This window comes from Aspergillus fischeri, genomic scaffold, assembly GCF_000149645.3.
Source record: "Aspergillus fischeri NRRL 181 1099437636264 genomic scaffold, whole genome shotgun sequence".
NCBI classification, from domain to species: domain Eukaryota; kingdom Fungi; phylum Ascomycota; class Eurotiomycetes; order Eurotiales; family Aspergillaceae; genus Aspergillus; species Aspergillus fischeri.
Genome location: NW_001509762.1, coordinates 5210412 through 5235672, shown reverse-complemented (window position 1 = coordinate 5235672; position 25261 = coordinate 5210412). Strand labels below are relative to the sequence as shown.

At 50.4% G+C, this 25261-nt stretch overlaps 9 protein-coding genes and 1 non-coding gene across 10 annotated transcripts; 4 read left to right on the top strand and 6 right to left on the bottom strand.

Annotated features, from left to right (window-relative positions):
- Nucleotides 1-3225: 3225 nt before the first annotated feature.
- On the top strand, nt 3226-4060 carry NFIA_089880 (uncharacterized protein; the record flags this gene model as incomplete). The annotated part of the gene is made up of 3 exons (XM_001260926.1): nt 3226-3456; nt 3532-3858; nt 3917-4060. The coding sequence occupies 3 exons, from the start codon at nt 3226-3228 to the stop codon at nt 4058-4060; spliced, it is 702 nt and encodes a 233-aa protein (XP_001260927.1).
- A 1866-nt stretch (nt 4061-5926) lies between these two features.
- Nucleotides 5927-7444, top strand: NFIA_089870 (protein kinase domain-containing protein; the record flags this gene model as incomplete). The annotated part of the gene is made up of 2 exons (XM_001260925.1): nt 5927-6442; nt 6734-7444. 2 exons carry the CDS (start codon nt 5927-5929, stop codon nt 7442-7444), a joined length of 1227 nt encoding a protein of 408 aa, XP_001260926.1.
- Nucleotides 7445-8917: 1473 nt separating this feature from the next.
- Nucleotides 8918-10551, top strand: NFIA_089860 (F-box domain protein; the record flags this gene model as incomplete). Its single annotated transcript, XM_001260924.1, has 4 exons — nt 8918-9116; nt 9219-9849; nt 9878-10263; nt 10295-10551. 4 exons carry the CDS (start codon nt 8918-8920, stop codon nt 10549-10551), a joined length of 1473 nt encoding a protein of 490 aa, XP_001260925.1.
- Nucleotides 10552-10857: 306 nt separating this feature from the next.
- On the bottom strand, nt 10858-11296 carry NFIA_089850 (uncharacterized protein; the record flags this gene model as incomplete). Its single annotated transcript, XM_001260923.1, has 2 exons — nt 10858-11015; nt 11119-11296. 2 exons carry the CDS (start codon nt 11294-11296, stop codon nt 10858-10860), a joined length of 336 nt encoding a protein of 111 aa, XP_001260924.1.
- Nucleotides 11297-14807: 3511 nt separating this feature from the next.
- NFIA_089840 (glycoside hydrolase family 88/105 protein) lies at nt 14808-16055 on the bottom strand (the record flags this gene model as incomplete). Its single annotated transcript, XM_001260922.1, has 3 exons — nt 14808-14903; nt 14954-15384; nt 15437-16055. 3 exons carry the CDS (start codon nt 16053-16055, stop codon nt 14808-14810), a joined length of 1146 nt encoding a protein of 381 aa, XP_001260923.1.
- A 349-nt stretch (nt 16056-16404) lies between these two features.
- On the bottom strand, nt 16405-16517 carry NFIA_089830. Its single transcript has one exon. It is a non-coding gene; the product is annotated as a tRNA-Leu (tRNA).
- A 392-nt stretch (nt 16518-16909) lies between these two features.
- On the top strand, nt 16910-17733 carry NFIA_089820 (uncharacterized protein; the record flags this gene model as incomplete). The annotated part of the gene is made up of 2 exons (XM_001260921.1): nt 16910-17515; nt 17575-17733. 2 exons carry the CDS (start codon nt 16910-16912, stop codon nt 17731-17733), a joined length of 765 nt encoding a protein of 254 aa, XP_001260922.1.
- Nucleotides 17734-17779: 46 nt separating this feature from the next.
- NFIA_089810 (putative oxalate decarboxylase) lies at nt 17780-19427 on the bottom strand (the record flags this gene model as incomplete). Its single annotated transcript, XM_001260920.1, has 6 exons — nt 17780-17889; nt 17951-18576; nt 18623-18690; nt 18732-18892; nt 18987-19097; nt 19151-19427. The coding sequence occupies 6 exons, from the start codon at nt 19425-19427 to the stop codon at nt 17780-17782; spliced, it is 1353 nt and encodes a 450-aa protein (XP_001260921.1).
- A 1328-nt stretch (nt 19428-20755) lies between these two features.
- Nucleotides 20756-22681, bottom strand: NFIA_089800 (putative ab-hydrolase associated lipase; the record flags this gene model as incomplete). The annotated part of the gene is made up of 1 exon (XM_001260919.1): nt 20756-22681. The coding sequence occupies one exon, from the start codon at nt 22679-22681 to the stop codon at nt 20756-20758; it is 1926 nt and encodes a 641-aa protein (XP_001260920.1).
- Nucleotides 22682-23201: 520 nt separating this feature from the next.
- Nucleotides 23202-24954, bottom strand: NFIA_089790 (sugar porter family MFS transporter; the record flags this gene model as incomplete). Its single annotated transcript, XM_001260918.1, has 4 exons — nt 23202-23905; nt 23955-24416; nt 24469-24797; nt 24857-24954. The coding sequence occupies 4 exons, from the start codon at nt 24952-24954 to the stop codon at nt 23202-23204; spliced, it is 1593 nt and encodes a 530-aa protein (XP_001260919.1).
- Nucleotides 24955-25261: the final 307 nt, after the last annotated feature.

Here is a 25261-nt window from a genome sequence, read left to right as displayed (position 1 = left end):
AACAATTTCTTATTCTTTCGCAGAAATCTTTGGTCATCTGCCATCATTGCCTAACTAAAAGGTATTGCATTACAGCCTGATGCAGCCTTGCACCCATCCATCAGCCTCTATTCCAACACCTATGCACCACGTCAACAACGATCTCCAATCCTATCTACTTCCACCTCGACGGTATCCTGTCCCCCAAACCGCCGGCAAATCCGCATCGAACACCCATCCAACGCATCCATCACACGAACAAGCAAACAAATGGCACCGCATACCATGAGACATGGGCACTTAATCTCAGGCAAAAGCAACGAGAGCCGAGATGCGGCTCAATCACGCAAGAACACCACATAAATCAAGGCTGAATCCAACACCATACCTGAATAGAACCATACCCATAATCAAGAGCATCAGCATCAGCATCGCATCACCCGATGACCTGACCTGACCCAGCCAAGCCACAGGGGCAAACGAAGAAATGGTCGAGCAGTCATTCACGAACCGCTACATCGACGAACAGAAGCTACTGGCACTGCTGAGGGCGCGCTTTCCCAGGAAGACCTATACGGTCCAAGTAAGTACGAAGTACTTTTCCATGTCCATGTTTCAAGATACTGCCCTACGCCCGAAGGTATGGAGTAGTTGGGACAAGTGATTCCGCCTCGTGTTTGTTTCTCGCCCTAAGGACAGAACCCCTGTCTGCTTGCCTTTTGACTTCCCGTCATCCCGCGCTGCCCGGGGCTGTGCAAGCCACCACCCTGCAGTAACAGGCTAATGCGATTCGCAGATAAAGATGGGGATATGGCACATCACAGCGCCGCAGAGTCTTACACAGGTTGGTTGGCTGCTCACATGCAATATTGGAAGGGATGAGATGACACCTTTGTTTGGGTGTATCTGCGTCAAGAGTCACGAGGCGCTAATATTGCTTTCTTTAGGATGAGATTTTGTCATGTACCACTCAGCCTGATTCTGATGGGTCGGGCTGACACATGTACCCTCTTATTGGATCTCTAAAACAGGTGGCTGTATGGACCTCGGAAGGGAGGACGCGGATTGTACAACTTTGACAAGGGATGATGCATTTTGCTTATCATTGCTTGCTGGAGATGTCAGACAGAGTTGAATATAAACATGCTCATCCCCATCGTTAGCGTAGCTATGGCTTCAATCATGTATGGTTGCCTGCGCATATACGCATATCGTCCTTCTCTTGTCCTCTTTTGTTCTCGTGGGTAAATCTTAGAAATATACGTTCAGGCATCCTAAGATGAGCCGAAGTTGTCCTTACAGGCCCACGCCCTTTCGAATCGTCGAGGGGAAATATATGGATCCCCGGAAATTGGTGAAGATGCTCAGGAAAGAATACGGTCAGTCAAATTTTCGAGTAGAGGTGACTGCCATTTGTTCGATGAGCCATACTAGGAAAACGCTGATCAACGCGCAACAGTTACGCCTGGATCAATACAAAATTTACATTCCTGACCATCAAAGAGAGCAAACATCAATTTTGATAGATGTGAGTGTCGTTTGGCTTTTCTTTTTTCAGCCTGCTCAACAGACTGATCTCCGATACAGGATATGATCAATGACTGCCGGGTGTACTTTTAGCTGCAGGCCACGCTGGACTGGACATTCAAAACATCAAGGCAAAGTCTCAAACCCACTGAATACGAGGTTCATAAACGAAACCGACCAGAAAAAAGATTTGGACCTACGGAAATCTGCATAGGCACACCGCTGGTACTGGTGGCACACCCCTAATACGCTTGCTTCAATTGTTCTGCTTCGGGCTCCCAATCAGCCCGTCGGACGACTTCATATTGTCTATATTCGGGGTAGCTTGTACGATGATATAATGGAATCGATTGGTGGCTGGTCACACCATACACATACTTTCCTCTCCATGGACATCTTCTGATCGTAGCAGCCTTCCCGAAGGCGTTTTCAAGGTCGGCATAGTCCTGGGTCATTGTGACGGTCAGACTGACCGCTTGCATGAAACAGGGATCATCATTGAATTATGACCAATCATATATACAGGCACATGCCGTAGAGCTGAGCGATACCAACCTAGTAATAACTAAGAAAGGAATTTTTGCGGCGGTTGGTCACAATACCTGGCGCAAGGCATGCCTTGGCCAGACAGGAAGGTGACAGGCAGCCCCTCGTCGTTTTTGGCCGAGTTTCTTGGTAGCACAAAGCGTATCGCCCGTATTCGTTCCCACCATTTTCAGCCTGATCGTCAAACAAACATCGTCTCCTTCGTACCTTAGTCTACTCATTATTCTGCCTTCAGGGGCTGACGGACGGCACGGGCAAGGTGTCCGCCTCGTCAAATGGGAGTCACCACGATCTGACTCTTCAGCGTGTGGCTAAAGAGACACAGGCGCCTTCTTGCGCCTCAATTAAGCCTCACGTTAAGTAAAGTAGACATTGTATTCCATGTAGTAACAGACCAGAGTTCACAGAGCTCGGCTCTTGTCGAGTGGTATATAGGATGCCATGTCACGTATGCAGTCAAGGGCCAGATCGGCTGGGACATTATCGCACCAGACACCCCCACCATGGCCCACCTGTCTAATCGGACTCGGATCGATCCATATTTGATGGACAAAATTCAGTCCAGAAGGGACCGGCTCTTCAAGGCCCATAAAGATCGACCGCAACTGGAACTCACGTCAATATTCAAGTCGAGAGATGCCAACGGCCGATGGTCTGTTCGACCGCAATCGCCGGTCAAAATCAATGGCGTCTCAGAGTTATGCCAAGTCGAAGAGGTACATCGGTCGAAGAACAGCTCTTAAAGGAATCCCATACTAATTGGAAATTCTTCCGGATACAGACGGACAACGATGCCTCCAGCTGCATTCAGATCTACACAGTTCGCCATCTACGATCTTGGACGACGCTGGACATCTCATACGAGACTATCGAGCACCTCTTAGCAGCCCATAATGTGTTCGATCACTTTTGGCGATGCATATTGACGTTTGGGATCAAATTTCAGGAGAATGAGTACGATTTCCCACCTTTCCGGGCGAACAACAAGCAAAATACGCACAGCCGAGTTGATGGTGAGGATCCCTGTATCCTCTTGGGTTCTTCTAAAAGGGAGGGACGTTGACTGATGGGATAGAGCTCGCCTACGTGATCCGACGTGTGGAACCCAATAATAGCCCGACGGATAAAGGAGTGTGTCCATGGTCGATACGTCAAACGGGAGTTTACCACAAAATGTTATATCCCAACCGGCATAGTCAAAACTCAATACGCAGCACGTCTGTCTTCATCCTCATTGCGCCTTCGCATGCGGCGGAAAAATCCATCGCGCACCGTCTCCCCGAAAACGTGTCTCAGAATGACACATTTCGCCAGGATTTTCTTATCCATGAATGCATCGTCAGTGACAGTTTGAAAGGCTGGATGGACTATCAGGCCTGGCTAGAGGCCGAGTCCAAACAAATAGTATGCTGCTGGCTTCTACTATTCATTGTCAGAAGCCAATATCACAAGAGACGACACTGACGAAGATGATTTCAGGCAAACCGAGTTTTAGTCCTTGATATCCTTCAGAGAGGAAACAATGGGGAGCCTCGCAGCATATATGTCAGTGCCGAAGACCGGCAGCGTCTGAAGCAATTGGAAGATTACATCACCGATATGCTGGTTATCCTCCAGACAATGGTCGACTCCATCAGTCGTATCGGCAAGGCCTGCAGACGGCACTGCCAAACCAGTTGCAATGGCACAGGCTCTTGCATCTGTAGTCACAAGATCGAAGGATTTGAAGGGTATGCCGCAGAAGCTCAGACATCTTTGAACCGCGCGAAGGTGCTAAGAGAGCGCGTTCAATCTACAGAGCAATTGGTAAGACGTCTACCAGCTCGAACCAGGAAATTTGTCACCCTTTTGACTTGTTGCGCAGTGCTTGCACCTCTCAGATCTGCTTGCTTATGAAGAAGCGGCCGCATTGACACAGCTTGCGTATGCCTCCCGTATTGAGAGTGAGGAGATGGTTAAGCTGGCGGTCAGTACAAACGGCCTTCGTATAGTCACTTATCCCTCTTAGACGGCTGACGACAAAGGCGTTAATGTAGGCTCAAAGTGCTCGGGATGCCGCAGCGGTCAAGGTCTTGACAATCATCGGCCTCGTGTATCTGCCAACCACAATAGTATCAGTAAGTGAGAGAACAGTAAACGAAGGTTTTCATTGACACTGGGACAGAATTTCTTCTCAACGGAGTTTGTCCATCTCAACGACAAGGGCAATTTGCAGATCTCTCGCCAAGTCTGGATCTTAGCCGTTGTATCTGTCCCTCTGACAGTTTTGACAGTCATCACCTGGTGGCTGTGCGACCGATACCAAATTATCGAGGCAGTGCTTGGAAGGAAAGAGGAGAGCAATTTGAAGAACGGGGGCAGGCGAGGCCGATCTGAGGAAGGTACACCGGCTCGGTTGAGCTCGATCTCATTAGACACATTAGCAAGACCACGATGACATCAAGGAACGGCGTCGCCTACCCAGGAAGACGCCTCTCTTCCTCCTTCACGTCTATCCATCACTCGAAATTTAGTGACGTCTTTAGAAAAAAGGCCTCACCATATCTGTATGGCTTCTGTAGGACTCTTCGGCCACGATCGGTATCATCAGTTCCTTGCCTGTGTAAACGATCAGTAGCGAAAGAAACGATAGTTGACAAGCAGAGAAAGGTTCTGATGCTCTCAGCGCGGGGATAACGCAAGAGACTCGACTCACTCTACGCTAATGCAGCCGACTGCGCAGTGCATGATGTAGGACATAACTTCGAGTCCTGTCCTCTTACACACCTGCTCACTGACGCACCAACCTGCGGTACTGAAGTAGGTACGAGATTGCAGCCAATACAAATGCATGCGCCCAAGCCGCGCCTTCTTTAGTGCGAGTTCGACTTCAGAAAAGCGTGGCACACCATCGAGCTGTCCGATAAAACGAGTCAACTCAGAAGCACCCGCAATTTGCGACTTGTTTAGACTTCGTCAGTGTAAACATCGCCAGGAGAAGGATCGTCATTCTGAGAAGCTTGGAACAAAAGGTAGTCTTGAGAGCCGAAGCCGGCAATGTGATTAACTCGTTCCTGACCTTCATCCACTGTAGGTATCCTAACTGGTCATCTCGAGGGGCAGCCTCTGTTCTTGGCTTTCTCACCTGTACACACAGCCACCGTGCCCGTTCTCGTCGCTCGTGGGTGTCAACCATGCAACGGCAGATCATGATTAAATGTGATCATTTACATAGACGAGCCGGTTCACTTCGTCTGTCAATTTTTTCTCCATCAACTGATGATCACCTCTCCATTTCTCCTTAGCCTTTCTGTTTTCAACCTTCGATCGCAGTCCCGCCATTGCCTTGTACGAAATTGCTCTTCCAGTCTTGTCAATTTATATTACAGCCTTTTGACCTGCTTTGAGGGGGGTTTTCTCTCTCAGCCGGTGTTGTACTGACCTTTGCTCATGTTTCCTCTGATACTCTACGCCAGGCAAGGCTACGAACAATCGTCAAACAAATCCTGATACTTTGAGTTTGTGCACGTTGTTATACATTTCAACAATGGCTTTTCTGTGCTGTCTTTTTCAACCGTTCATACCTTTGTTTCGACACCTTCATCGCGACAAACATTCTTCCCGGTCTGGAACGAATCCTTATTCCGATGATCATCCATCCTTCCCACCTGCGAACGTATCGGTCGTTGACAGTCAGGTCAGAGTAGATGGACTCAGTCCGCATTACTCCCGCGCTCCTCTGGACCGTCAGTCCTCATCCGGACTACAATCTGATCGCTCCGTCTCCGGGCGATCTTCCTTGCTGGATGTGACCTCTAGCCCTTTTAGTCCTCTTCACGAGCTTCAAGAGTCCTTATCCAGTGCGAGCATCGAGTCTGACAGTTCAGGGCACGTAATGTATGTCCCGCTGTCCAGTCTCAGAGAACTGATCACCGAATCCAAAGTGGAGGACATACTTCGTGAGGAGGGGTTGGTGCAAGATCGCAATGCAGAGACAGAAGCCAGGAGGATTGTTCAGACCTCTATGAAACTATTCGCAATCCTCGTCAGCAGGAAAAGAGGTGCTGATATCTTGAGGTTTCTGGATGAGGGGATAAGTGACACCGATTTGCCTTTCGTCATGAAGCCTGCAAGAACTGGAAGCGAGCGAATGACACTACAGACAAATGGAGGCCGCGATATCAAGGTTCTAAGTGAATGGACTGATCCTGAAATCAAGAGCCTGGCGAAAAAGCAATGGCGTATGTTGGCCCCGGTGTTTGAGCAGGGCAAACATTACGATTTTCCGGTTGCTCAAATCTTACCTTTCACGAATTCGGGACGAATTGAGATTGAAAGCGGCTTCAGTGAGGTCTTTCAGGCCTTTATACATCCTGCTCATCACACCTTTTGGGATTTTCCTGTTTGCCGGGTAAGTGGACATCTCTACTTTAGCGATGCCTGTGAGAAAGACCGCTTAACACCATGGCTTGATGGCTAGGATCGACAAGCCGTGGTTGCAGTCAAGAAACTCTTTTCTTTCGACCCTTCACGTTTTCAAATTGAGCGCGATATGCATATGACTCTTAGGAAAGCGTCCGGGCCCCATCCTCATCTGATCAGTCTTCTATTTACCTATAAGGAGGGGTCCAAGTTTCACCTGGTATTTCCATGGGCAGACGTGAACCTCCGAAATTATTGGAATAGAATCCCACTCGAACAGATTGATTATCAGAGAGTCTTGTGGTCGTTGAAGCAAATGACAGGCCTCGCAAGCGCGCTCTCTTTGATCCACGGGTTTCAGCTGCTGGACGAACGTCAGCCTGGTCGTTATTTCGGACGTCATGGTGATTTGAAAGCAGAGAACATCGTGTGGTTCCCGTCTTACCCTGGATGCACTGACTCGGACGGAATATTGCAAATCACGGACCTAGGCCTGGCTAGTCTTCATAGCATCGGATCGGTATCCAATGGTGACCCGGCCGGCATGCTTGGTACTAAAACTTATAGGCCTCCAGACAATTATCGCAACCTGCGCATATCCCGGAAGTGGGACATTTGGAGTCTTGGCTGCCTATATTTGGAGTTCATTACCTGGATAGTACTTGGATTCGATGCTATCGTGGAGTTTGCCGAGCTTCGCGGTGCCGAAGGTGGTGAGACGGATGAATTCAGCGAAGATTACTTTTACACGACTGATCTCAGAGACGTACGGCCATCAGTGAAGGCGTGGGTAACCCGCTTATCAGAAGATGAACGATGTTCTGATATGCTTTATGGTCTCTTGTGTTTGATCATGCGGAAAATGATTCGCATCGAGCCTAAGGACCGAATCGACTCTCAGCAACTCCACCAACAATTACTTAACCTCCTTGAACAAGCAGCGAGTAATGGAACCTATCTCGCCAGGGCTAGTGAAAGATCCCCAATCTGATCGCGAGATCAAAAGTCAATTGTTTTCTCCGGAGAGACCGCCGCTCCCCTATCCGCAGATACGTGACATTCTAGCCCTTCGCTGCTGTCATATTAGTGAATGGCATATATAGACTTCTTGGGAACTGTGGAACTGTGGTTATAACTGAGCACTTGTATATGACTGTTGCATACATTAGATATGAATTGGATATCTCTGCTTGGGTGTCGACTGTCAGGACTTGGACTTGGGTTGTCATACACTTGGTCGGAGTTCTGGATGAGCATTTGCAGGCTCAAAAATTTACAAACCTTTCAGTGCATTTCTTTCAGATCAAAAATTTTCTTTTTATCTTCTTTTCTTTTTGGTTATTCATATGTTGTTCCGTCATGTGCATGTCAAAATAAGGTCAGTCAGAAGTCAGTTAGAGCACACCGCATGCATCAGCAGATCCGTGTGCCTTGCATCTGCATTCTGTTCAGCTATTCGATGCGCATAAGCCTTCATTTGTGATCCTAGTTACTTGTTACTGGTAACAGTACAGGCAGCTGAGTCCAATTGGTGTATGACATGTCATACATGCACCAGTGGCGCATTGACGGCCGGACACAGAATTCCTCGCTCCCAGTGAGTAAAGAGAGATGAATCAAGTGTTTTTTTTTCAGCCTTACATTTTATCACTATCCTGAACAATTTGCTATATCTCAGGGTGCCTGTCACTTGGCTATCAACGAACTGCTCACACTCGTCGTCGTCGTCAAAGAATAGTAGAGACTGGACCTGTCCGCCTTCATGAAGACCTACCCCGAGTGTTCCAAAACTTCCTCGATGATCCTCTGTACTCTCCTAAATGTGTTTGTCATAGTATAGTTTGGATGTCTCATCTGGCTGCGAAGCAGTATTTGAATCCTCATCAAAGTATCCAACCGAGAGGCGATAATGATTTCAAGAATCCCAGAGTGAAATATCGACGGCATCGGAGCGTGTGCGAGCCACCGGCTTCAACGAAGGCACTCGTTGCCCGAGGTATTTGTCTCTGTCCACAGCTGTGAGTGGTCAACGACCCATCAGGGACATGATGTCTGCAGAAGTCATTGAAAGTTCGCTACCTCAGAGCAGCAACATCGTTAAGGCTAATTGACTCTGACTGTTTTGGTATCGCAATCTGTGGTGTCACAAATCTGTTGTATTTCCAGCATGTATCCATCAGAGTTAGTCTCCCAATATCAACGTACGGTGATAAGCTTCATATGACGGCATCAGTAGAACCTCCATGATGGGCACTGACACAGTCACTCGGGATGGCTAGGTACCAGTATGATGGTTTTCCTCAACATTTCTTGAACATTTGTACCCCTGAAGGTCAGGTGGATGATCTAGCTGCATAAGGACTAGTTGAGGTGCTTGCAAACATATATAATATAATTCAACCTAAACAATCCATGCCGAGTAGCCACATTGTTAATGCCAGGCTTGCCAGAAGTGCTTCACACCATGGCTGAGAGTCAAGGGCTCGTCCTGTCCACGCCAGAGCTGCTCGAATATATTCTCCTTCATCTTGATATCCAATCCCTGCTGACCTCAGCCCAGCGAGTTTGTCGCTCCTGGACCAGGTTGATTCAATTTTCCCCAAGGCTACAGCAGGCCCTGTTCTTTAAGCCGACCCCACCAGAGAAGTGCCACAAAAAGCTGCGTAATCCACTCCTAGCAGAAGATTTTTGGGATTAAGAGACCCTAGACTGATAGGAATCATGTCCGGACACTTTTTTAGCCTAGTAGTATTATATTTCAATAGATTCCTTCCCCCCTGCTTGGGATCCATCCGGTGTGAGAGAATGCACCTACCTGTTGCCGTCTGGGCCGGAGGTGAGTGAGAGGCGCCAGAAACTTTTCCGCCGCGAAGCAAGTTGGCGCTGGATGTTGGTGCAGCAGCCCCCTGCGTCTCTTGCCTATGTGCAAGCTACTCATCCTCGCGGGGATTGGATCTTCAAGCACTATTATCTCCCATGCGACGCCGCTCCTACGACTCACTGGGTTAATGATCAGGCTCAGATGAATCTGATAGGGCTGCGGATGAATATGCTCTACGACCTAGTCTTTGAGAGCTTTTTAGGAGGCCTACGCCGGCACTGGATTTGCTGGGAGGGCCATATGCCTCCACAGTTTGGCCCGCTGGTTTATATAGAGGAGTTCATGCCGTTGGTTGAACAGGCGATACAGGAAGCCGATGTGGTGGTCATTGAGCATTGGCGAACAATCCGGGCCGCGACTATGCCATTTACCTGCTCCTATTTTGCAGACGGCGGACCAGAAGCTGAACAGGATCATCCGGTCGGCTCTCGCACTGGACTCACACCAAATCTGCCTATCGAGACACTGAACAGGGCTGCCTCGGACGTCAGTCGTGCCTCTGACGGTCGATCCAAGTTACTTTCTGCTTTTCGAACCTTGCAGTATCCTTTGCGAGATTGTGGGGTTGAGTCTAAGTCGAAAGGGTGTCTGGTCTTGCTTGCTTGGAGCTGCGGGAGGAGAAGTTCATACCCAGGGAACAGAGCAGCGACAAAGAGAGCGACGACGAGGAATGATATACAAAGTCACTTATCTTAGAGTTCTTCTCGCCATCGGATGGTCGATCACAGTCTTGGATGAAGAGACTGTCGGTCCAGTCAGCACAGAGCCACTCCTGGTCCTTATCAAGCGAGCACGAGTGGATCCCAACAATACACAGGTCGATTTGTGCATCAATGGCCCTCGGAACTGGCCAGGACTGGCAAAGACTGGCACGGACAGCGTCATGACATGGCTATTACTATTTGTACCGGAGCCAGATTACGCCCATGGTGTATTCGAACACGTCTGGATGGCTGTCAGGCCAGCTAATTCCAAAAATTACTGACAAGTATCAACCTTCCTGGGCTCCTTTACAATTGGCGAGGACACCGCCCCAAGTAGTGAGCCTGGCCTCGCATTGTCGGAAAGACCGAGCCGAGTTTAAGAGTACCAGAGGTCCAGAGCCCGGTCACTATGACAGCAACAACCTACACCATTCTTGTGGATCTACTTCCTCTAAGGATGGCAGCGAGACTCGAATGTTTTATACCGAGGCCATCGAATGCCTGATCGACTAACCAAGACTGGAAGGACATAGTCATCTGAGCAACGCTTGAGCACACGCTTTACTATTGATAAGCAATTCTGAGATGCCGCCGGGACATAACCGACAACAGTTGTCTCTCGAAGTCGGTTGTACTTTCCACAACCGTTTATCCTCCTGTCGCATCAAAGCCGCACAGCAATAGCCATTTCGATAGACTTATCGAATACTACAATCCAAGCAGACTTACAAGAGGGGCCAGGCTGTTTTAAACCACGCTCAATCCATGTGTTCCTGCTGGTCTAATGTGTAAGCTGGACATTCCAGTCCATTAGAGTTGTCAAGCATAAGCAGTAAAAGTCTCTGCGATCTGCAAGCCAGCAAAGATATCATCGCATGCGGCTTTCGCTGTAACGGCAACCAGACGAGTGTCCGGATCCTCATCGTTGACAGCAACAGCATAGGAGATACGCGAAGCGTATGAATTTAGATTGGCACCTCACCCAGGATGGCAGCAGTGAGGGTGCTACCCGCGGCATCCTTGGTAAGTCGTAAAAATGCCACCCAGTCACGACTAGACGAGGCAGAATAAGAACCACACCAACAAGGGCACCGACACCGTCAGGATTGCCCACACTGAGGGGGCCGAACCTGACGGCTTTGAAACGCACTCTGGCCCACACCTGAGAAGACAGCCGAGGACAGTATCCCAAGGTCTGTTGCGACTTGGGAACTATCCTGATCGTCGAATTCTTGACGTGGTACTGGGGTACGAGCATGTTGCCGATGGACTTGGCGCCGCTCATAACTCTCCTTTGGAAATCGCCCCGCTGCTTCCGGCCTCGGAAGCGGCATAGACGGATGTCACTGGGTTTCCTATTAAGCAGAGGATTCCGGAGATTCGTGGCAGGCTTTGAAGAAGTTCTCGTGGATTGTCTGTGGTAGTCAGGGCTTAGGGGACAGGTCCGACTGGCCAAAAATATCCTCCAGCTCCTCCCAGGTCCCCGCGGAGAAGACGAGAATATTGGGTGGATGGAATACCCCCAAAGTTGCTAGTTACAATTAGAGCTTTCATCCCATAGAACAGATGGCTAAAGCTGAGAGGCATTAATATTGTTATGCTAAAGAGGCTATTCCTCATCATCTGCAGGATGAGGTAGCTGGTCTGGAGAAAACTAGTATTTAATGCTGCGATATGTTAGCCTGTGCCTGACGATTATTTAAGCATATGATGCTAAGCATGATGGCAAGCAAGGGGAGATCTCGTTTGTAGGACTAGGAGAAGAACCATGAAACCTCATCTATCCTGCTTGCCTCTGGATAGTCCAACAGACTGCTAGTATTGGACTGCGGTATGTCAAAAGAAACATTTACAGTGATTATTTCACAGATTGTGAAATCTCACTTAAGATGTTTGCTTCATCTTCTAGTAGTCCTAGTAGGTAGTTTTGAATTTACCTGTTCAGTACAATATGGTTTCCTACAGATAATATACACACTACCTTGTTTAGTTAAGTACTTGACCTAACTAGGGTCTGGAAACGAGTCAGTATGCAATTTCGAGGTCAGCTGTAGATATAATGAAAGCTATAAGAATTAAATATCCATCATCTTGTCTATCATAAGTCCTCACAAATAAAAGAAACAAGTCCCAGATGCCCCTATCTTAATGCAGTTCACCATCCTGTATCATTAAAACACCTCAGATTATCCCATTCCAAGTGCCTCAACTGGCCACCTTCAGCTTCTCACCAGCAACCTACAGTAATAACAAGGCCTTGGTCATTGTATCACAACAAGCTTAGCACTAAAGTGAAAATTTTCATTGAGCCATTCGCTACATACATAAACTAGTCTCAGAGCTTCCCTGACATTGTTACATTAACTATTTGCTAATGCATTGCCATATGGTGTGGCTTAGACCTTTAGTCTATTAATATTTAGTGCCTGTCCTCGGTAGTCGGTACTGGTCTGTATCGGTGATCCCCGTTGTAGGCCTCGCTAAGAGCAGTCTAGCGCAGGGACTCAGGGTCCACCATACCACATCATTCACATGTAAATTTAGGTGAGACAAGAGTCCACTTGCAAGCACGTACAGGTGGATGGAATGAGACATATCTGCTTCGCTAATTTTATTTGTTCAGGCTGAGCTTGTAAAGTTGAATTTGGACCCTGTGGGGATGCAAAACTGAGTTCTGACTCCTGAGTTGAGATACCCAGAATGGTAAAGGAGTGTTCGACAATAAACTTGCCTGGCATGCATGTCATTCATAGGACTCTATTTTGTGAGTTCTGACTTCCTAAAGGTGAAAATATCAGTCGCAATATGACCACTCGATAGCTACTCGCTGATATGTGTAAAGAGCTTTGCTATTGATTCAGCGTTATCTGATTTCTAGGTTCGTAAGAGCAAGAGACTGCATCGAGTCTCTACCAGGTCATCGGGAAAAAGTATACAGAGCTGTGTTGCCTTGTATCTTAGCTCCAGATTTGATCGACGCGGTCGTGCCGCGCGTGCGATGCATGTCGGAGCAAGGCCGTTAGGCAACTATATTCTATCGTCTCAACTCCACTAACTACCAATCACGAAGAATCGCTCATTCTGAGCTTGACCTCAATAAGGTTAGGAACAAGCCTTCCGGAGGATAATGCACTGCATCCAATTGTTTCACGGTGCTCGGCTGTGATGTAATCCAGTCCTCGCCGTTGACATGCATGCTGAGAAGAATCCAGCTGCCTGGTGATTTTACTTTGGCCAAGTCTGACGCGACGCCACGCAAATTCTGAAACACGGGCTGAGTATATCCCGGCAATTCGGGAGCCGAGTTTCTGTCAGGTAATGCGATGCTTCGGTATCTGCCCTGAGGTTGGAGAGGACGCCATCGTGTGGCCATCGCTGCATCGGCTGTGATGTACTCGTGCATATGATTGAGAATTGCAAAAGAGGGGGTAGAAAATAATCACAGTTCATTTAATTCGTTGTTATCCTCGTAGACTGTCGGGTCGTGCTGTCGCTGGGATGCCTCTTGTATTTGTCTCTCGATGTCTCTTCGTCGTCGGGATGCGCGAATGAGCGAGAGCACAAACATCCGCAGGAACAGTAGGACTACCAACACGGCGCAGAAAAACGTGATGCCTCGAACTAGTGCTTGCGGATGTGCAATTCTTCGATGATGACGGGTATGTCCGGGTGGCATATAGCGCTGGCCATTGCTGCGGTTGTTAGACGGACACAAACAATAGCAGTGGAGGATGGTGCCTACAACATGAGCTGGCGATTTGGAGCAAATCTGACGGACGAATCATCGAGATAGCGGTGTGTTCTATCGGGCCCGTATTTTGGAGGAGCGGATGGATCTTCATCGGCGTTGAAATCGAGCCATCGTTCGTAGTCAGTCGTTGGCCTGGCTCGGGGCCGTAGCTTTGATAGGGGTGACATGGTATTGAGAACTTGCTCTCTTATCAAATGAATGTTGATCGATGATGTTTTGGATGGATAAGTAGATTCACAGTAGTGATAGAGTTGGTAATCAAAGAGTGAACGAGTGGACTGAAAGTAGTCGGTTGGATGAGCGCTTTCTTAATTATAACCTAGTCATTCCTACTAAAGCTATTCCATGTTCATACCAAGGAAAGAGACGCAGGGTCGATTGACAGATCCACAGGACTAGGCTGCGATCTAAGGTGAACATAAACACTTCGCCAAGCTGAGACAAGGCTTCCCTTTGGTCGGTTGGGGGCTTAGGTGGAAGACGAACAAAACATCATCCATCTTTTATCACCCTATCCAGTTGAGCTCGATCAGGAACGATGATTGATTCCATTTTCTCCGACACCTCCTCTTCAATTGAAGGATACATGGTCTATACAAACTTCTCTCCAGTTCTATCTACCCCTCAGTTCTTTCTGGCATCAACTCAGAAGCCACCATCGGTAAGGTATTTTCCCCGGTCAGGTGAGTTCATTTTCCAAAGATTAATCTTACGCTACGGTATATTAGTCCGTGATGGACTCACATTCGAGGCTCCTTGGCACAGACAGCAATATATTTTGTGCAATGTCCTCTCGGCAAAAATAGCCTACGCGACTTTGACCATCGTCCACCAGGCTCACAGCCACTGCCACGGGAATCCCGCTTGTCCGAAAATGGTCCGCAATCCTAGGAAAATGTCTCACAGTCACTCAATTTTGACTCAGCCATTGTGGGCTATTTAAATGCTCCGGAGTCCGAGGAAACCCGCCAAGTTTTGGACCGCTTCCTTGTCTTGCACGGTCTGTCATCCCTTCTGTCTATTGTTTGGAAGCAGCCTCAATCTCATAACTGGCATACATGAAAGGTCCAGCGCCCTTATAATCATCCTGCACCACGGGAACCGAGATATAATACTAACAACAATCAGATCGTTTCCTCAGATCAGGTATAGGTTCATACTCACCTCGAAGGTGCCATTGCTGACCAGACTGCCGACCTGCACTGTGCCGAGCCAATTCAGCGTGCCGTTCGCATTCTTCTCCACGAACTTGTCCACCATGAGGTTGTACGCCTTCTTCGCGGGAGCCAAATAGTCCTTGGAGCGGATATATCCCTTGCGAACGCCCTTGAGGAATCCATAAGCAAACATGGCGGTGCCGCTGCTCTCGATGTAGTTGCGGGGATCACGCGGGTACTCCCCATCCATGATGAGCCACCATCCACCGGACTTGTCCTGCGTCTTCTTGAGGGCTTTTGCCAGGGACTGGAAACGACGCAGGTTCTTCTCATAGCCGGAATGAGATCGGGGCAGGTAGTCGAGGATGTCGACCAACGACATGAAGTACCAGCCCACCGCGCGGTCCCAGACATGGGGTGCGCCGCCGGTAACAGGGTCTAGCGGCGTTAGGATCATCCGCAAAGGTTAGGGAGTTCTGTTGAGACATACCAGCCCAGACTGCCACTTTACTCTCGTCATATCCGTGCACCAGCAATCCGGTCTTCAACCGGCAGTGCTCCTCGATCAGGTCAAACTGCAGCATAATGTCGTCCCATGCGGTAGCATTGTTCGGCTGGAACCACGCGGTGTACTGCGCATAGAAGTTCTCCGCCATGTAAATCCCGTCCAGCCACATCTGATTCGGATACGTGGGCTTGCGGTGCCAGAACCCGCCGGCCTTGTTGCGTGGGGTGAAGTTAAGCTGCTCACGGAGGGTATCAGCCGCAATCTTGTACCTGTCATCCCCCGTCTTGGTCCAAAGCCAAAGGAGATTGAGGCCAATGCGGATGTCGTCGAGCGAGACGGTTGACCCGGGGTAGTCGATCAGTCCGCCGGATGGGTCGACAACAGCATCGACCTGCGACTTGATGTAGGTGAAATAGCGTTCATCCTTGGTCTTGTTGTATGCGAACTCCATGCCGGTGTAGAGGACGCCATTGGCGTAGTTGCGGGACAGGGAGATATTCTTGGTCATGAAGGACGAGGCCATCCATTCGGTATAGTTCGCCGCCTGGGAGAGGCCGCTCAGGGCCGCTACGAGCAGCGCGGACTTGCTGATTGAAATCATATCCGTATGATACTATCTTACTCTGCCATATATAATCCTGCAGGAAGAAGGATCACCATCCTCTCGCTCTTATACCAGATCCCAAGAATTTCCAAGACATCCTGAGGATTGTTTATATTGCCTCGGGCCGGAGACACGAGAGCAAAGACCCCTACGCAGACGGAGAAAATGTTCAAACGGAAAATTAGCTAGCCATCTTGGCATGGAGCATCCACCAGAGTGGTGGAGAAATATCAAGAATCTTCACGATAGGCGTCCGTCATAATATCTGATGTGGAGATTGCGGGGTATGGAGTTGGGATAGTGCTGACAAAGAACCAAAAAGGTAACTAGAGAGCAAAAAAGGTACTGACAAGAGTGGGATTCGAACCCACGCCATCATACGATGATGAGGAAACTCTAGGAGTTTGGTATTAAGGTGTACCTTAACCTCACGCCTTGGACCAACTCGGCCATCTTGCCTTGGAATGTCTGTTTGGCAGATATTTGAATATAATACAATATCCAATATTTTCTCAATATCAGTTGGAGCTGTTAAGCAAGATATTCTTCTACGCCAATACAGAGTATACCAAAAGAACCTTATCTTAGCTAAACTAGACTTGATGATATATCCAAAGGCAGGGATATCCTCACTGGCTAATAGCAATGGCGGTGCACTAACAGTACTAGAACCACAGCCACTCGTAACAAACAATGAATAGCCAGTCGCAACATATATTTCTTTCTGGGACCAGGCAGTCAGCAACCAGGCAGCCATATTCCAGAACACATATCTTCACCATCATCTATCTTCTATCGATCATCCCCATCCAACATAGCAACACCAGAAGAGAGACAATAGGCAACACAAAATGACAAAACCACTTACTGAAACAAACCCCTCCTCCCCCACCATCACCCGCTCCACCACCACCAAAACAACATTCACCAATCTCACCCCCGCAGACTGCATATTCCGCTCCACAGTGGAAAACACCTCCATCGCCAGGAGTCCCACACCCGAAGCTACAAGCAGCGCCAGCATCAGCATCAAACGCAGCAAACTCCAGTCCTGCACACTAACCAACTCCTCCACCCGCCGCTGCACCCTCACCAACACAACCCTCCTCAACGTCCCCGCAGCCCGCTCACTCGACGCAACTAACTCCTCGCTCTCGAATATTCGCCGCCTGCGACGGAGCGAGATCCGCGCCAGCACGGTAAGCGATAGCGCCGTCCGGCGGAGCACGGTTGTGGACTCCAGCGTGAAGCAGTCTCTCCTCCGGCGGAGTAAGCTGGACCGCGTGGACATGTTCAAGAGCAGGGTGAAGAGGGCGGTGCTGACGGACTGCGAGGTGAGTGAGTGTGTGGTTATCGGGACGGAGTTTACGGGGATGAGGTTAAGGTTTGGGGTTTGGAAGAATGGGAGGTTGGTGGGGAGGGTTGGGGAGGGGGAGGTTGTTTTTGAGGAGATGGATGTAAGTCCCCTTTATCTTTGGTCTGGGGTTGAGTATATGCTTATGCTGATATGCTGAAGAAGGGTAAGAAGAGCAAGGCTGTTGCTGCTGCTGCCGATGCAAAGGTTGAGAGGCTTGATTACAAGGTTCTACAGGAGGAGAGCGAGTCGGAGGAGGAGGAGGATGAGTCCACTGCAACTGATGAGGAGGCGGAGCTGCCGCCGCCCTATGCGCCTTGATTTGTTGACTATGGTCATGCTTGATGATATGTGATTGTTATGTACGTTATCCAGCAACAACATACTGCTTGTCCGTCTTCAACTTGCTCAAGGTCTCATTGCTCAGCTTCAGCGTATCTGCCACGATCTGTCGCGGCGTAGATGCAATCCATTGCCCTAATGCGATGTCTGATTCCGTTAGTGTGACGAAAGACAGAGTGAAAAGGGGGCTACGCACCAGTGAACTTGTCTGCCTGCAACACCTCGAGGAAGAGCAGGTCCTCGTCCCCCGTATTCTCGATATAGTGACTGTTCGACTGGGGAAAGTATCCCACATCTCCGGCACGGTAGTCAAACGTCGTGGCCGTACTGGGTGCCGAGAACAGCGTCGCGCGGCCCTGGCCGCGGATGAAAAAAGTCCACTCATCGCTGCTCGGATGCCAGTGGATCTCGCGCATCCCGCCCGGCTTAACGGTCACAACAGCCGCAGAGAAGTTACTGGCGATGGGGAAGGTGACGGGATCCACGATCTTGACTGATCCACCGGCGACTTCGTGGGCGGGCTGCTCTGAGAAGTGGTACGAGTAGCTCTGCATTCTGGGGACGATTCCCGCTGCCGTCGAGACGTTTTGGGCCTCGACGTCCTTGGGGGCTGGGGTGCCGGGGAAGATGTACAGTTCGTCCTCGGGGAGGTTTTCGAATGCGGTGATGGGGACACCCAGGTCTTTGGCTAGGACTTCTTTGGGATTGTGTGCAAAGACTTCCGAGGCGAGGAAGGTATTATCCTCGGAGAAGGATCCATCGTCGAAGACTAGAAGGAACTCGACCCCTGTGTCGAGGGCTTGAATGGAGTGAGGAACGCCCCTAGCCGGTCAGCATCCGTCCATAACGGTGTGACTTGGCGACCTACGGAGGGAAGAACCAGACATCACCTTCGCTCACATCGTCGATGAATGTTTCCCCATTCTCATTGACGGCCTGACGGTCAGCAACATCAATGAAAAGGAGGGAAAACATACCTGAATCCGACAGGATCCATTGAGGACAAACGACCACTCCGCCGCGACATGCCAATGCAGTTCCCGATACGCACCGGGCTCAAGTCTCATGTCAACACCGGCCATGGCTGTTGCGTCCGGCATGACGTTCGTATTCTCCTGTCGGGCCCATCCAGCCCCGTCTTGGCCGAGTCTACTCATAAGCAACGTCCGTCAAGCCGAGAGGGCAAACCTACCTATTACGACTGAGTCCTGTGTCAAGTTAGCATGGTCTACCGTCATGTAGGTAAGACATACCCATCGGCCACTGCGCGTTGATCGTCTGACCATGATCCGTCCCAGGAGGAGCCAGCTTATCGCTATTTATCTGATCATAGTACGTATTTCCTGCGCTGTCAGCCGATTTTGCGTCCTTCCATGCAGCACAAACGACAACATACTCGGTCCTGGGTCCGACCCTCCCAGATCTCCCCGGATAGGCTGGGGATTGTTCACGCCCTCAAAGTCAAGGTACACCCCGCTATTGGCATCCTCCTTTTGCCCAGTCACTAGGGTATACTTGACCTCGGTCGACTGCTCCGTGATGGTATTGGAGGAGGAATAACCGAGCAGATCCTCCGAGCCTCTCAATGGAGGATTCGAAGGCTGGGCCGTAGGGGCTCCATTGGCACAGGGGAGAACAAGAAGGAAAGTTTGCAGAATGTGGATAGACTTCATTGTGACTCTGCTTCATCTGGTTCGAAGTCGAACCCGTTGCGAGAGCTGACTCCCTTATATACCACAGTTCACTGAGGAGAAGAAGAGGGTCGAATTTGACAGACGGATGCTCCCTGTCCAGTTCAGTCCGGTCCAGGCATTCTCGACTGGCACGGCTACCCCTCATGAGAGAAGATCTTCGGGATAGCAGACAGGCCGAGGACCAGGCTGGTGGGGGGAGGGTGAACATTGCAGGCCAATGGGCCGCTTGAGGGGTTAGATAGCCTCTAGAACCAAGAATGTGACAGCAGACATCAGTGGGTCTATTGCTCATTCTGAGGTATGACAGAAACATCAGTCGATACCTGCAGTACCAGTCAGTACCTTATCCAGGTTGATCCCAGCAGTATACACATGTACACATACTCAACACCAACACACATATCACAAACGATACTATAAACCAAACACCTAAAACAAGTACCAAATACTATCCCATCCCATCTCATATTACACGGTTCATACAAACTCAAACAAGCGAACCAAGCCAGCCAAGCTACAAGCCAAGCCGACGCATCCCACCTTATCCCAACCCTAACTCAGTATGGAAACCTCCCCCGAACCTGATCTCCAAATGTAGGTAACCATAACCATAAAACCCGGTATATGCAAAACCCGCTTCCCACCTGCACTTCACCTGCACTGCAGCACAGCCTGTACTTACCAGCACGTCACCACATGCTGTACTATTGTACTATAGTACCATACTATAGCACTGGCTGCCCTGTATACTGTAGCAAGGATGCATATCCCCGCACGACGAGTCACACCCGCTACTAGGAATAGATACACCCCTGCAGGATCTCCACTTTGGTTTCGCTTCGTAGGCTACATTATTTCCAGTTTCCAGTTTCCAGTTGCCGCTAGGTGATGGCGCAAGCATCAGGGTAGCTACGCTACGGCAGAGGATGAGACGACCGTTGGCTAGATGTCCATTCAAATTGAACTGGTGTGGCGATGGGTATGGTGTCCTACCCCGCACGAGGGTATTATCCTACTCTATAGTGTACCTGCTGAGGGAAATACCTTGATACCGGATCCTGGATATATTGGGTGTACGTATGCTTTAATCCTTGTAGCAAGGCTAGGTTAGTCTGGTATGTGGTCACGCACTAGGCAGCGGTGTTAATTGCATTCTGTGTGGTGCTCAGTATTGATGGAATGACGTGACTGGGTATAGCTATAGTCTATGAATTAGATATGCTGTATATATGCAATGTCTATTGAACATCAAAGCAGGCCAGAACAATCATATCTCATCACCGTCAGTCATTAATGGAAGGCCCGTGTCATGAAACACCCTTTGGAACCCGACAGCACGTCCGCGCCTCCTCCGGCATGGTCATGTACATAACATCGCGGACCTCCTTACCAACCTGCTCCACCGCATCCATGGCCCACAGCACATCCAGATGCTCATACTCTTCAATCACCTTGGAATGCACCACCTGAACATGCGGCTCACGTCCGCTCCGGAACCGCTGAAGGAGACGCCGTCCGTCGACCAGTGCATCTGACCCCGCAACCCACAGCGCAAACGGGGGTGTCTGCGGCCCGTACCAGGCGGTGTCAGTGCGCGAGCCCGGTTGGTCTCCGTCTCGTTGAAGACGGAGATCCTCCTCCATCTCCGCAAGGGTGTCTTCCATCGTGGCCAGGATACACCGCTGCGTCGCGAAGCAGCCCTGACCCAACCACCACCGGATCGTCTCGCTGCTGATATACACCGGCGCGAATTGGAACATGCGATCGCGCAGTCCGCGATCCCAGCGGACGTCGCTCCAGCCGAACAGGTGCGCGAAGACATGATACCCCAGCGCTCCGTAGATGCGGGGATGGAGAAAGCGGTGGACGGTCATCATGATGGGGATGAATGCGTGGATGCCGAAAATAGTCCGGAATATGTCAGGCGGGATAACTCGCATGAACCGAAAGTACAACCTCTCGATCAAAGGTCCGGCATATACTGCCGGTGCGAGGGCACAAAATATAGATATCTTCTCGCCAAGTTCCGGGCGGTGGTGTTTGGACAGCGCCACGAATGTCTGCGCGGTACCTTGCGAGTGGCACACAAGCCCCAGCTTCTCAAACCCGGTCTCAAACAGGACCCGCGAAACAAGCGCGGTCAAGTCCAGCACGCCCATCTGCCGGATGTTCCACGTCCACATCCGCGGATCACCAATCGACAGCGTTGTATGCTCGGGCGTCATCCCGCAGCGATTGTTGCCTAACCAGACATCGTACCCGGCTTTGCAAAGATAGAAAGCCAGACTGTCATCGTCATTCACGCAGAACGCACCAGCACTCTGCAACAGCCCATGGACCAGCAAAACAGGATACCTCCGGTTTCGACTGGAAGCATTCGACCTTCTCCGCCCAGTAAACACGTCGGGGCCGCGGGGCCCTCTCTCCTCTTCCGACAACGGCGTATACTCCTGCGGGTTAAAAACATGCCACAACGTAATAATAAATCCATCCTCCGTCTGGACTTTGAACGTCTCCACGTCGAGTCCCACCCGCCGCGCGTAATACCCAACATCACAAACAAGCAAGTCCCGCCCGCCCTCCAACGGCGGACACTCATCCGGCGCCTCCTCGTCAACATCCCTCTTCGCCTGCCGCCGCTTCCACCTCCTAAGCTCCTCCTCTCGACTCAACTGTCGCTCGCGCTCCTCGGCATAGAATTTCCGCCGCGCGTTAGGATCCTCGCCGCTAATCCTCATCCGCAGAGTCTCCAGCTGCGTGCCGGCGAAACCCACAAGCGCACCAACCACAACAATCCCCAGAAACAACAGCGACAGAACGAACGAGACGCACCGCAGCGCCACACAGCGCACCGTGAGCGCAAGCGAAGGCGGACTGTACGAGGGAAGCGGTGGGAACAGCGGATGCTCTGATAGAGCGGTGTCGGGATGGTACCGTTGCTGCGGCTGCGATTGCGTCTGCGCGTCCCCTAGGACTCCGTCCGCGACCACTGTAGTCACTGCTGACTCGACCTTTTCGTCCTCGCGACTGGTCCGCAGGTTCCTTAGTTCCATGTCGGGACTGGAGCGGAGGAGGTTGCCTGTTGCTTTGGGAGTGGGAGGTCGGACGTCGATGGGGTTCGGGTCACTGTGGAGGAGGATCCTCGACGACCGATTGTGTGTTGTAACGTCTTCATCCTCCTGTGTGGGTTCGAGGCTGGCGCGCCGCTCTGCGATGCGTGATGCCATCAACATGGTGTCAGGGGCTAGTGAATGTAGTAAAGACTGAAAAAGGCCTCATTTTGCCCAAGGTCAAAAATAGGAGAAGGGAAAACGCAAGTGAACGAGTGGCCACAGAAGAGGTCATTGTGAACGTTGACCCGGGATTTGGCCATCCTCCTGGAATATATCGACGAGATTGCGCACGGACTCCTTGCTGATTCCGGTTTCAGAACAAGCTCAGGACTTTTTCCATGTGAAACTTGGAGAGCGGGCCCGTTGCTGAACCAAGCAGCCAATCATATTACGCTTTCCCAGCCATGCGCTCATAGTGCCTGACCCAGCCTGAGGCGTCCACGGGATATGGTGCGCCTCAGGTGTCATCGAGGAAACTATTTGAGGAGTTCATGGATACGATGTAAAAATTCAAGAATGATCTAATGATCTATCATTCATCTAACATATCAGTCATCAAAATCCAGGTATCTCCATATGCGCCATAATAACTGCCAATAAACCAAATATGCATGCTTCCAAAGATCAGAGGAAAAACAGATTATGCCTTCTCCAGGTGCTCAAGCTTGTGCTTCTCCTGAGCATCGGCCTCAAGCTGAGAAAGACTGGCCTTCCGGTGTCCCTCGGCCACATCCCGGACATCGGTGAAGTGGACCGTGGGGACGAAACCATTAGACTTCCAGGCCTTGGAGACCTTGCCGTAAAGCTCATCGACTTGCTCGAGAGAGAGACCCTTGGTCTCGTAGATGCAGGTGTACACAAAGACAAGCGCGATGAAGCAGAAGCCACCCCAGATGAAGAACACCTTGGACTGCAGGTTGGCATTGCCCGGGCCGCTGTTGACCATGTAAGGAGTAGCGTAGGCGATGGCCCAGTTGAGCAGCCAGTTGGTGGCGGTTGTGATGGAGAGACACTTGGCACGGGCCTTGAGTGGGTACAGCTCACCAGTCACAACCCAAGCCACAGGTCCCCAGGAGCAGGCGAAGAAGAAAATGTAGATGCAGACGAAGGCGATCAGGACTTTGTTGGCCACATCGGACGAGGTTGCAGTGCCAACGATGGCGACGATAAGCTGGCTGACGCACATGCCAATAGCTCCAAACATCAACAGAGGACGACGACCCCACTTCTCAACCATGTAGAGACCGGGGAAGGTGGACATCACGTTGACAATGTTGGTGATGAGAGTAATGATAAAGGGGTTGCTGATGCCAGAGGCCTTGAAAAAGGTAGTTCCGTAGTAGACTAGACACATTAGCAGTGAGTTCGAGTACTAAAAGAAATGAGGACATACAGATGAAGTTGACACCGGCCAACTGCTGCAGAGCCTGGATACCGCAACCGGTAGCCAAACGCTTGCCGATGGAGCCGCGAAGGATCTCGATGTAGCTTGCAGTACCCATGCTGAGCTCGTATTCATGGTTGGCCTGGATCTCGGACAATTCCTCAATGAGGGCTGGATCGTTGACATCCATGCGGCGAAGGCGGGCTAGAGCCCTAGCGGCGGCCTCGTGCTTATCCTTCTTGATCAGGAAACGCGGGGTTTCTGGAAGAACCAGCATACCAGTCACCAGGATAATAGCCCAGGCAAACTGGATGGCAACTGGAATCCGGTAGCAGCCGGTATCATTACGGTCCTTGGTGGCATTGTTCACAATAGCAGCAATCAGCAGACCAAGGGTAATGGCCAGCTGATAAGCTCCGACGATGGTACCACGAATCCACTTGGGAGCTGTCTCGGATTGATACAAGGGAACTGGTCCTGTCAGCACACGACCATCAGGATGGACAAAAGATGAGTAACATACCAGTCGCTGAAAGAAGACCGACGCCGAATCCGGCGAAGAATCTGCCAGCGACGAACAACGGAATCGAAGTGGCGGCGGTCTGAAGAACGACACCAACGCAGAAGACGCCCGAGTTGATAATCATACCAAGGCGTCGTCCAAAGTAATCGGCAACAGGCGCGGCGCCCAGAGCTCCGAAGAAAGTGCCAGCAGACAACAGGGAGACGATCATCGACGATTGAGAGGATGTGATATCCGGATAGTTGTCGTCAGGATTGATGTAGCCGGTGGAGAAGAGCTTGCGCCAGTACGGCATGGCAAGGATGCCGCTGATGGTGCCGGTATCATAGCTATGTGCAGTCCTCTGATCAGCTGTTGTGCCAAGGTCAATGAGGCCGAGAGACCTTACCCGAACAGAATACCACCAAACGCAACGAACAAACCAATGATGATGGCAGGAGCCGCGGAGCCCACTGCATCATCGGGCTTTTTGATCATGAAGCCCATGATGAAAATCTAGTCTAGTAGTGTGCAAAGGACAAGTGATATGACTAGCAACCCAAGAGTATTGGAGTATGGAAGTCTCGTTACGGAAACGAAGGTCCTGCAACAATGACACAATAGCAGGTGAGGATGGAATGGAAGAGAAGGAAGAGGTCAAGGAATTGACGATCACCCGGGGTATGGGAGAGATTTTATACTCCCCAAGCCGGCTTCGTGAGAGTCAACTTGTGTGAAAAGGAGAACCTGGGGGATAAACCCCGCCATATCCACAGAGGCAAAGCACGACTGCTGGTTGGCCGCAATCAGCTTC